This window comes from Sapajus apella, unplaced genomic scaffold (genome assembly GCF_009761245.1).
Source record: "Sapajus apella isolate SASKATOON/1434 unplaced genomic scaffold, GSC_monkey_1.0 scaffold76, whole genome shotgun sequence".
Taxonomy (NCBI): Eukaryota; Metazoa; Chordata; class Mammalia; order Primates; family Cebidae; genus Sapajus; species Sapajus apella.
Genome location: NW_022437016.1, coordinates 8,433,169 through 8,445,386, shown reverse-complemented (window position 1 = coordinate 8,445,386; position 12,218 = coordinate 8,433,169). Strand labels below are relative to the sequence as shown.

The following is a 12,218-nucleotide window of genomic DNA, read 5'->3' as shown; positions in this document are numbered from 1 at the left end:
TATTTTTCATCACTAGACTTTCAACAAGTCCCATTGCTTACTCCCTTATCTGAAATACCTGTGCTGCAAGAAATATTGGTCAGTTTCTTAATTTATTTTAACTTAGTGGTAAGGGTAGAGAAAAAGGTACCAGTGAAGTTGGAATTTTAATTTTTGAGAGACATGACTCATAGGATGACATAAAGGTGCTAGACTCTTTTTAAAAAAAATGTTTTTGGGATAACTAAAATCAGCTATATCATAATCCAGCAGATACAAACCAGACGTATTTATGAGTCATATTTTAAAATCAAAGGGCATCCAGTCTATAATTGAATTTAGGCCTATACATTAAATTTTTTTTTGCTGTAATGTAGTATCTATAGCACCTCTGAAGAACCAATCTTAAATGGCTTAATTTTTTTAACAGCTTTACAGTTCACCATTAACTGTAGAACTATAAAATGATTTCTGAAGTGTCAAGATAAATGTTAATTCTGGTAAGATGTGTTCTTCTTGACCCTCTAGTATAAAACCAACCATTTCTAAGTCGTGTTGTAATTATAGGTATTGTTAAAAATTATGAGAGTTTAGTGAGATGAGAAAAAGACTGAAGTTGCCAAAGCCTAGGTTAATTACATGTTTGCTTATATCTTTAATTTCGTTTTTGAAAGTATTAAGGGAACATCAGTATTCTTTATCCCTGTGGTTTGGTGTACTTGTGTGAGATTTTGTTACAGCTTTCAGTGATACCTTTAAACTTAGTCTGTTGCCTTTATAACTTCTGTTTAGAGAAGCTGAAAACATTCTTAGTATATTGTACCCTTGCTGGAACACTATTATAGAATAGATTTTGTAATAAAGTAAGAGAGTCATAGTCTCTGTTCAAGGTGTTTGAGTTGCTAAAGGATCGAAAAACCTCTATGAGCTGAGTCTCGTCAGCAATTACATGGGATCAGGTAAGGTGAAGGAATCGGCTTTGATCTAATGTTTTTCACATTTTACTTCCTTTTCTTTTGAATGGCAGAAAGATTTGCTTTGCTGTTGTCCTTAACATTCCAGTCCTGTTGACGCATTTGATATCTTTTCTAATTTGCTCATTTTGTCTAACCTGGGTTTTGTCAAAGATAATTTTTGATCTTTGCTACTGGCTTGCACATTCCTGGGCAACTTGGAGGATCTAGTATATAATTGAGCATTTCAGACCTGGGCTATACCATTCTGTTTTCTCACACTAGACAGCTGCTCATCCTCTTAATGCAATTCTTTTCAACTGCATGGGTTAAAAGCACAAGATTCATTCAGGTTCCAGGAATTTCTGGGGTTGAAAGTTATCCTTTTTTTTCTCTTAATTTATACTCATTTTTTCATCAAAGTTAAAAAAAAATCCATCGTAACTTTTTTCTTGGAGACATTTTCCTGTAGTATCTTAACTTTCTTTCACCTACCCCTACCCAAACAAACTGTTCACAATACATACACACCTCACATCTTTCTTTTCTCTCTCTTAACTTGCCACATATTTGGGTAAAATCTAAAAAAGAAAACAAAAGCATGGTTGGGAGCAGACAGAACCAGAGGACTGGGGCATGAAACCTTTTTCCTCAGGATTGTGCAGAATGGATCTAACTACCTACTCATTTCAAATCACGGTTTACATTTTAAATTGCTGTAATACAGAGTGAATCTCTTTGGTATTACATAATGTTTCATAGGTAAGTTTCTTCCTATGCTGTCAGTCTTCTTTCTGCATTCTAACCCTTTACATGAAGGCCCTGTAGAATAATCATTTCCTCATTACTACATGTTTCCTGCTAATGAAGGCATAGGAGAAAAAGCACAGATCTTGGTGTGCAGCAGTCTTTTGTTTGGCTTTTTTTTTTTTTTTTTCTTTTTTTCAGACAGTCTCGCTTTGTTGCCCAGGCTGGAGTGTACTGGTGTGATCTCAGCTCACTGTAACCTCCGCCTCCTGGGTTCAAGTGATTCTCATGCCTTAGCTTTTTGAGCAGCTGGGCCTATAGGCACATGACACCATGCCTTGCTAATTTTTTGTATTTTAGTAGAGACGAGGTTTTGCATGTTGCCCAGGCTGGTCTCAGACTCTTGAGCTCAGGCAGTTTTCCTGCCTTGGCCTCCCAAATTGCTGGGATTACCGGCGTGAGCCGCTGAGCCTAGCCTTGCTTGACTCATAACTCCATTAGTTGCTATTGCTGTGTGACCTTGGGTAGGTTTCCTCATTTTAAATTGTAGATTATAAAAACCTTAGAAAGTTGTTTTGAGGTTGAGAGAATTTATCTAATGTGACTTGTACAATAACTGGCACATAGTAGTTGCTCAGTAAATAGTAGTAGTCAACTTATTGAAGATTGACAGCACAAACCCATCTACTCAAACTCTTAACAGTGAAAATAATGTGCACATGGTAGGTCCAAAGAAGTCAACTCAAGCACAGTTAAACTCTTAATCACTGAGTCATTTGTAATATTATAATCAAATTTATACAGTGCTAATAATAAAAACCTGGTATATTGTATAGCTTATGATTCATTGAGGGCAGGTGTCTTTTTGCCTGTTCTTTATCCTTAGCACCTCTAAGGGTACCTAATACATAGTAGATGATTTTTTTAAAAAGTCCTATAAATCTGTTAAGTGAATTAACGGAGTCATCATATTGTCTGATTAAATAGGACTCTCCAGTGTGTAAGAAGCATTAATGGGCATCTCATAGCTCAAGAAATATATATTGGAGATTAATCTCTGTTAAGATATATTTATAACCATGTGATAAGCACTTCCTCATACATGATTTATTTTAAAAGCCCTCACATGGTCCTATGGGGTAGCTAATTGCTCTGTTTTATAAATGAGGAAAATCTCACATTTTATTCAGCTCCCCTGACTCTACCTCTAGTATGTGGTCTACTTTCCCATTATTGTCTAGGATTACTGCCTAAGTGGTTAAGCTGATCTAGTCATTCTGAGCTTCACATAGAGTCTCAGTTTCTTTTGGTGCTTGTGATTTTAAATTAGAAATATATTTGCTATTAAAGTGGATGATAAATTATCTGCTTATTTATAATGCAGTTTGAAACCAGGTGGATAAGGAAACTACAGAGACCCTGTGGCTTAGACTTAAGATAAGCCTCTCTCCTCAGTAATGGGGTGGATTTTCAGGGCTTCACAGAGGAGTTGCCTCAGAGTTCCTTCATATTGGTGCCAGTGTTAACTCTCTCTTCTTGGCAGAAATTTACTAGCATATATCTTGCTAGGGTCAAGGCAGTAGGCTTTACAGGATAGCCATCACAGCTGTGATTATAATGATGCAGGAGGCTTTATTTTCCTGCCTTCACTGGCTTCTGGATCTTCATTATTCAGGACAAACTTATTATTATTTTTTAAGATGGAGTCTCATTCTCTTGCCAGGCTGGAGTGCAGTGGCACAATCTCGGCTCACTGCAACCTCTGCCTCCTGGGTTCAAGCGATTTACCTGCCTCAGCCTCCTGAGTAGCTGGACTACAAGGTGCACACTACCACGCCCAACTAATTTTTATATTTTTAGTAGACATGGGGTTTCACTGTGTTGGCCAGGATGGTCTTGATCTCTTGATCTTGTGATCCTCCCGCCTTGGCCTCCCAAAGTTCTGGGATTAACAGTCATGAGCTACTGCGCCCTGCCAATCCAGGGCAAACTTTTAGGCACTCTTTCCAGTGGCTGACTGTCACTGAAGAAAAGTCATACCAAGTGACATTAAAATTAGGAGAACAGTTCTTTCTCTGTTCTACCTTATTGCTACATTTACCTCTGTGTGTGTGTGTGTGTGTGTGTGTGTGTGTGTGTGTGTGTGTGTGTATTTTTTTTGAGATGGAGTCTCATTCTGTCGTCCAGGCTGGAGTGCAGTGGCATGATCTTGGCTCACTGCAACCTTCACCTGTTGAGTTCAAGCAGTTCCCTGCCCCAGCCTCCTGAGTAGCTGGAATTACAGGCTCTTGCCACCATGCCTGGCTGATTTTTGTATTTTTAGTAGAGGCGGGGTTTCACCATCTTGGCCAGGCTGATCTTGAACTTCTGACCTCGTGATCCACCCACCTCAGGCTCCCAAAGTGCTGGGATTACAGTTGTGAGCCACTGGGCCCAGCCTACCTGTTTATATTATTATGTGCCCATGTTTTTTGCTTGGGACATGTCTTCTCTCCAGAAAGTTTCAAGGAATTGAGAGACAAGGGGCTACCAGGATATTCTTAGGCTAATTAGAAAATTCTGTCAGCACAGACTTAGTCGCTCAGTTTAATCTTGATTGTCAAGGAACCCCCTCATGATACTGAGCTCAATTATTTAATTTTGAAGAGCCCAGGTTCCAGACGTATAACTCCTGTTTAATGCCATCATGTTTTGTTTTTTTTGCTGTTCTCATCTCCAGGCTAGTGTTTTGTTAACAGGGGTAGATAGTTAGCTTGCATGTAAGGCTTTGAGAGAAACTGGCCAGCGTTTCCTGCAGTGTGATGTGACTCTGGTCACTGATTTGACCTCTAACCAAATGAGCATGGTTAGGCATAATAGACTTTCCAGTGCTTCCATTGCCAGAATGTTCATTCCCTGATGCTAGGTTACTGAATAATACATTTTCTTAAAAGCTGTATTCCTGGCCAGGCTCAGTGGCTTATGCCTGTAATTGCAGCACTTTGGGAAGCCAAGGCGGGCAGATCACCTGAGGTATAGAGTTTGAGACCAGTCTGGCCAACATGGTGAAACTCCATCTCTACTAAAAATACAAAAAATTAGCCAGGCATGGTGGTGGGCACCTGTAGTCCCAGCTACTCAGGAGCCTGAGGAAGGAGAATCGCTTGAACCAGGATGTGGAGGTTGCAGTGAGCCGAGATCATGCCACTGCTCTCCAGCCTGAGCAACAGAGTGAGATTGTCTCAACAACAACAAAAAAGCTATATTTCTTTGCTTTTGGCATTTTTGTCACCCTCCAACCCCTGCCTCCCCTGCTTTTTCTTACCTGTTTCACTGGTCACTGTCGGAGAAAATGAGATGACTGACAGTTCTGTTGCTGCTAATTGAGAACTCCAAGACGTGTTATCAGAAAAGTTTTGATTCTCAAAATTCAAACGCCTACATAAAAGTTCAGAAATATTAAACTTAAGATTCTGCTACCAGGAGTAACAGTGTTTTCCCAGCAGCAGCTTTGCAATTGTCACGTTAAATGAAGTTTTTTTAAAGGAATGAAAATATATATAAAAAAACTTTATGTTATTAATTATACAAAGGAAATAGATAATCTGTGCTTATAAATAGCACTGTATTACTGTATGAATTTATGTTATTTTAATATTAAGAACTTGGAAAAAGATAAAATGAGATGAATTGTGTCTCCTCTACTGTTTCCTATGTCCTGATACTGAAACCATTTTGGATCTTTTGACTTTCTGACTATCAGAGCATGATGAAACATGGTCATTCTGGTGATGATGAAAAAGGGAATCTGGTGCAGGTCTTCTGTTCAGTGCCTGTCCCTTTCATCTCTTTTTCGTAGAATCTATTGTCTTCAAATGTTGACTGTCTGTAGCAAGCCAGTGTTGCAGTTTTCTAAAATAAGAGCTTGTGGTTATAACTTGACTTTGGGATGACATAATTTATCAAAATATTTTTTGCCATTGTCTCCCATTAAAAATAAATGTGTTATAATCAGAGTAAGATGCTAATTATAAGCTCTGATCCCTGGATGAAAGTATTAGAAAATACAAGAAGAATTTTGGCTTGCCTTGCCTTTTCCTATCCTCTGCCTCACTTCCCTCTTCCATTGTCTCCCTCTTCCTGACATTCCTGCTTGGTAAGATGATAAAATAAAATTTAGCTTGCCATTGTATTCATTTAAAAATTGACATTTAAAAAAATATGGTCCATACTGTTTATTGGGATTACATTATTCAGCAGTCAGTCAACCTTTGTCATGTCTAACTCTTAAGAGATTCTAAACATTCATTTACAGTACTTTGTTTTATCTGATATGTGAGCTTTACACAGATGCTTGTATTGCCCACAGTTAAGCATTTTGACATAAAAACATTAAAGTGAGCTACTTGTCTATCTTGGATCACTATAAAGACAAAATTGGGCGAGTCCAGGAGCTTTATCACCTATGAAATAAATACCCATAGTACATTTGTTTATAAACAAATCCAGAGTAATAATCCTTTTTGAGGCTTCCCATTTTATGGGTAAAAGGGAGTAATGAAACATTGTATTCTGATTTTGTTACAATGCAAATAACTGCTGTAGAGCTCACCTGGTCAGAAAATAAGTGTGTAGCACTTCAACCTTTACAGTGTCATGGCCAGTAAAGAGAACCACAGTTCTTCCTTTAGTAAATGTGTTTTCTATTGGCATTATGCTTTATTTAGTTAATTACATTTCATCAGTTAGAATAAATATTGGCTGGGCATAGTGGCTCACGTCTGTAGTCCCAGCACTTTGGGAGGCCAAGGCAGGTAGATTGCTTGAGTCCAGGAGTTTGAGACCAGCCTGGGGTAACATATTAAGATACCATATCTATAAAAAAAAAATTAGCTGGTCATGGGGGCACATGCCTGTAGTCCCAGCTGCTCAGGAGGCTGAGGTGGGAGGATTGCTTGAGCCTGAGGAGGAGGTTACAGTGAGATTGTGCCAGTGCACCCCAGCCTGGGTGACAGTGGAAGAACCTGTCTCATAAAACGAAAAAAAAAAAAGAATAAACATTGATTGCTGTAATAGGATCCTCTGATAACTGAAGAAATCAAAAAGTATCAGTGCTCTTGTCACCCATTTAGAAATATATACATTGTATTATTTGGCCCACACAAATGGACAAACATAATCTAATCTGTTATTATCATGATAATGCTGGGAAGAAGTGTTTGTGGGCTGTGTTATATTACTGTTAAGGCAAGCTGAATAGCCATAATAAGTATTCTTTGTTTGCTTTTTATTTTAAAAAGGCATATAAAACTTGAAATATAGTTCACTGTACTTTATGTTTTTAGTTTTAATAATTTTGGTTTGGAATAGGGAATTCTAAAATGATACTTAAATTTTCAATCATGGGATAAAGTTTCCATTAATCGTTATCTTTATTGAATGAGTTTATAGTGTTAAAAAAAAAATGGTCATCCTCAGTATATTCTCAGTATATCTCATTGATTACATAAGAGATAAGAGATTTCCAGTTTTCCTGGAATCTCCCAGTCAGAGATCAAAATTTCTTCTGTTAAAAACGTTGTCATTGCTATTGGTCCCAGATTTCCCTTCTTTGCATCTTGCCAAAGGAAAAAGTGCTATGTACTTATTTTGTGCCCTGTGATATTATACATGCTTAATAAGATCCCAGATTGTAAGTGGCAGCTGTCAATGATTTGTTTACTGAATGATTTTTTTATGCTTCATTGTATTTGTGTGCAGAACTACTCTGATGACAATAATAATCATAGTGCACATAATTTTTTTTAAAAAAGCAACACAGCCAAATCAGGAAATTTTCTGGGAGTCTTATTAGTTCACTCAAATGTTGTTACTCTTTTTATTTTTTACTGTTTGATAATTTGATAGGAATCCCTTGGTCAAATTTAATCTGTCTCTCTTTATCCCATTTTACCATTAGAAAATGTTTCGATGAAAGATCCTCCGGACTTATTGGACAGGCAGAAATGCCTGAACGCCTTGGCGTCTCTTCGACATGCCAAATGGTTTCAGGTTGGCTTTTTGTTACTATCTTATTGTTATTATATCCTTGTGCAAGTTTCATTTGGAACACCTGTCACTTACTGGTTTCCGTGTACTACATAAAATGAGGGATGCTTTCTGGCTCATACCTTGGTTGTTGGAATAACTTAGTTAATTTAGATAAGTGCGTGGTATAGCTTCTACTATAGTTCATGATGTTTTATTATCATAGAATTCTTTTTAGCTTATGATTCTGAATTTCAGATGGGTTGCTTATAAAAATCAAACATGAATGAGAAAAACTAAGAGTTAAATTAGGTAGTTGCCTGAAGTGGGGTTGCCATGAGACTATGAAACCAATTTTAAGATTATGGTCCTTTTGTTTTAAAAATCTGTCTTTTTTTTTTTTTTAATCTGCCTTTTTAAACCTTAATTTTACTACTTTTGATTACTTGATCTTTTTTTATTGTTGCTGTTTGCTTGATAACTGATGAATAATTTGCTACTTCGTATTCACTTGAAAGAACCTGCCCAAAATGAATAATAGATCTCAATAGGGATATCTGGAATCATTTTGTTTGTTTTAGGCAAGGGCAAATGGATTAAAATCATGTGTAATTGTCCTCCGCATTCTGCGTGATTTGTGCAACAGAGTCCCCACATGGGCACCATTGAAAGGATGGGTAAGTACTTAAATATGGCTAAAAGCAAATTTGGAAGGTGCAGCAGAGAAAATCCTGTAGAAATGAGATTTACTTTAAAATGGCTATCTCCTAAGTTAGCTAAGGCATGTGTTACGTATGTTTGCCATGCAAAAAACTAAAGCATCTTTTTAAATGAATTCTTCTTTTGTGCATATAAGCTGTATCTTCTACCTGATCGTATTCATGTTACAGAGCGTGAAACTTTTTTTTTTTTCGACAAAAAGGTTTTATACCTTTTAGAAGTGTGTGTCTCCTTACACTTGACTGTATACTGGTGGTTAATCACTTACTGCTCACCTGCTGTTCGCAAAAGCCTCCTTGGCTGACCCATTTCTCTTTAGGTGCCCCCTTGCATTACAGTGAAAATTACCCAGTAGGCCAGTATAAGGATCCTATACCTCTGTAGCTTTCTCTTTGAGTGGAGACATTTACAAATAAGTTCATGTTAATAATTAAAGTCAGGCAAGCAGTACACTTAACCCCGTATGGATATCATTTATTGCGTGTGTGTGTGTGTGTGTGTGTGTGTGTGTGTGTGTGTGTGTGAGAAAATTGACTTGGAAATTTTTATACCTGCTCCAATCAAGACACCTTAAGGACATTATAAAACAATCTAAATAAAGCCATGAAAGGTGATATTATAAATGAATGTAGCAATTATTACTTTGACAAAATATTGTGAGTTCTTAGTTTATTGAACATGGAGATTTGGTCCTTTGTTTATTCTAACTGTCATACTTTAGAAGCAGGCTGTCTGAAATGAAGTCTTATTATTGAAATATTTGTGGTTTGTGTGCTTCCTAAGTGGGAGATAGGTGAGCTGGGTTTTGTACACTGGTTAGTTATTAGCTGTTACTAACTTATGTGAAGGCTTATTAAATCTTTGTTAAATGAATTAGATACCATAGTTTCTTTAGTGATCCTTTTTGGGTAAATAAATATAAAGTTTTTGTTATAAAAATGTTTTCTGAAAATACTATCTTAAATGCTTGATTTAAAAACTCCGCCCAGGGTAAACGTTGATAATCATGGGGAAAATGTTAAGTGGGCCCTAAATGTTAAATTGAGTTTCACTTTTTGGCCTCCCTTGTAGATAGAAATGTTAGCTCACATTTAACTGGAATCCTTTTAACACTTGGTGCATGTACTAATTTGTAATTTAATATCTTCTAGCCACTAGAACTTATATGTGAAAAGTCTATAGGTACTTGTAATAGACCTTTGGGCGCTGGGGAGGCCTTGAGACGAGTAATGGAGTGTTTGGCATCTGGAATACTACTTCCTGGTAAGGGTTTCAAACTCTGGAAGCAGAACGATCAGCAACTCTCATTTTAGTTTATTTTTCTAAATAACATGCTAAGTTTGTCCTCTACACAGGAGAATGATGCATAGGAATTCTTTTGCTTGGAATTTTGACAACTAGAATGTGTGTTGGAAAAGTGCTATAAAACTCTTTTTCAATAGTTATAATTTGTGTTTTATATGTACTAACATAAAGGGTACTAATAATATATTGTGTCTGCTTTGAATTTGCTTTACCTCGATCTCTGAATTTGAAATTACAGGTGTTTAGTTAAAATTTTTAAAGTTCATTTTGTTTGTAGTCTGGTTTTAAATTTGGAAAAATTAAATTTGGTTTTATTTTCCATATGTAATCCCTTTTAAGATTTGGGCTGATTCATTGTGCTGTTTCTAAATTCTCAGAGTAAGACTCAGTTTTGGCCTTAGATATACAAGTGACTTCTAGTATAAAATAAGGATGTATAAGTGCTAACATGTTGAAAATAAGAGGGTGTCCTTTTTACTCCACTTAGCTGAGCAGACTTTTAACTTAGTTCCTCAGTTATTTTTTATTTTCTTTTCATTCTCCCCAACCATCTCTTTTTGTTTTAGTTTACCGAATTCTAAACTCAGTTCTAAATGATACTTGTGTTTTTCCTTTGCCAAAGGAGGTCCTGGTCTTCATGATCCTTGTGAGAGAGACCCAACAGATGCTCTGAGCTATATGACCATCCAGCAAAAAGAAGATATTACCCACAGTGCACAGGTAGAAGATTGAACATATTACTCTGACTTACTAGCAAGAGAATGTAACCTGGTTTTCTCAATTATTGTGTTCGAACACTTTTTTCTTGTGTGTTGTTAGGGACTTCTGCTGTTATAATGCCAAAATTTATGAGTATCTTTTTAGTTAGATATATTAAGGGCTTTATGAATGGCTATTGAAATGTGATTAAATATAATGCTTTGTCCTTTAGCATGCACTCAGACTATCAGCCTTTGGCCAGATTTATAAAGTGCTGGAGATGGACCCCCTTCCATCTAGTAAGCCTTTTCAGAAGTATTCCTGGTCAGTTACTGATAAAGAAGGTGAGCGTGGAAGTTTTTTTTACTAGGGTTGGGGGTTGGCACTGATGTAGATGGTCGTGGGGTGGATCTCTTGTTACAACTTAGGGAACGTAATAATTGTGTATCCAAGTCATGTATAAGCCGTGATACAGGTTGGCAGTGTTCCCACCCAAATGTCATGTTGAATTTAGTTCCTATAATCCCCACATGTTGTGGGACTGACCCAGTGGAAGGTAATTGAATCATGGAGGCAGTTACCTCCATGCTGTTCTCGTGTTAGTGAGTGAGTTCTCACAGGATCTGATGGTTTTATAAGAGGCTTTCCCCCAACTTTGCTCCACACTTCTGCCACCATGTGAAGAAGGATGTGTTTGCTTCCCCTTCTGCCATGATTGTAAGTTTCCTGAGAGCCATGTGGAACTGTGAGTCTATTAAACCTCTTTCCTTTATAAGTTACCCAGTCTCAGGTATGTCTTTATTAGTAGCGTGAGAATGAACTAATACAGTAGCTAGAACAGACTAATACACTGACTTTCTTCTCCTTTGTTCCCATCAGGTAACATCAGCTGATGTAACATAATCATGTTTTCTTATTAGTGACTAATTCATTTGGCTATGTTGGCCAGATTTCATTATTGCATAGATTTAGGGACTATACTTTGAGAACTCCTGGTCTAAGGAGAAGAAATCAACCATAAGCTAGGAGGAGACATTATCACTATCACTAATCAATTTGATGATCTTTCTCATGCTTGGAAATGTTATCTAACCGAGAAAGAAAGAACAAAAATACAGAGGAGAAGAAAAGCGTATGGGAAAATTCAGGATCATCTCCATTTGTATTAGTCTGTTGAATTCAGAGTTTCTGTGGAAAGAACGTAGGTTTTGGGGTCAATATGGCCTGGGTTCCAATCATAGATTCACCACTTCCTAGTTTTGGGCCTTAAGCAATTCACTCATCTCTCTTACTAGGGATATTACCCTTTTTCTTATTTTATTGACTCTTGTCAGGTTAAAATGCCTGACTTGGTGCCTGGAATCAAATGTGAATCTACTTACTGTTTTTTTTTAGGCCTCCAAAAATATCTTATTTCCCCCTCTTTCTCTCCTGTTAAACTAGCAAGTGGAATATTTAATACCAGATGTTCTTTACCTGGAATGCAGCCTACCTCTTAACAACTGAAATTACTCTAGTATATCACAAAAATAGTGCAGTTGCCCAATCTGTTTGTTTAGACGAAGACTTTCAGAGAGTCTACAAAGTCAAACTGTTTAGTAGTAACAATAATATTAAGGTTTTTTTTTTGGTTTGTTTGTCTTTTTCACTCTTTCTTTCCTAAGTGTATAGTTTTGCAGAGGCTACATGTGACATGTGATGAGATCATTGGTCTGATGGCTAATGGAATTTTTTCTATATTCTTGTGTTTATATTTTTTTGTTTTATTTTTAATATGCTCAATATTGACAGATATTACCCACAAAGCAT

The 12,218-nt window shown here is 36.8% G+C and overlaps 1 protein-coding gene across 8 annotated transcripts in view; it reads left to right on the top strand.

Moving 5' to 3' along the window:
• STRBP (spermatid perinuclear RNA binding protein) overlaps positions 1-12,218 on the top strand; it is a 167,529-nt gene that overhangs the window by 100,936 nt on the left and 54,375 nt on the right. For all 8 annotated transcript variants that reach the window (XR_004260870.1, XR_004260869.1, XM_032251616.1 and 5 more), the window contains 5 exons: positions 7,618-7,709; positions 8,267-8,362; positions 9,557-9,668; positions 10,333-10,430; positions 10,642-10,753. Coding sequence is in view for 6 of the 8 variants with exons in the window: in XM_032251616.1 (XP_032107507.1) it covers positions 7,618-7,709; positions 8,267-8,362; positions 9,557-9,668; positions 10,333-10,430; positions 10,642-10,753 (510 nt within the window). In the remaining 2 variants the exon portion in view is untranslated. The remainder of the gene's footprint in view (positions 1-7,617; positions 7,710-8,266; positions 8,363-9,556; positions 9,669-10,332; positions 10,431-10,641; positions 10,754-12,218) is intronic.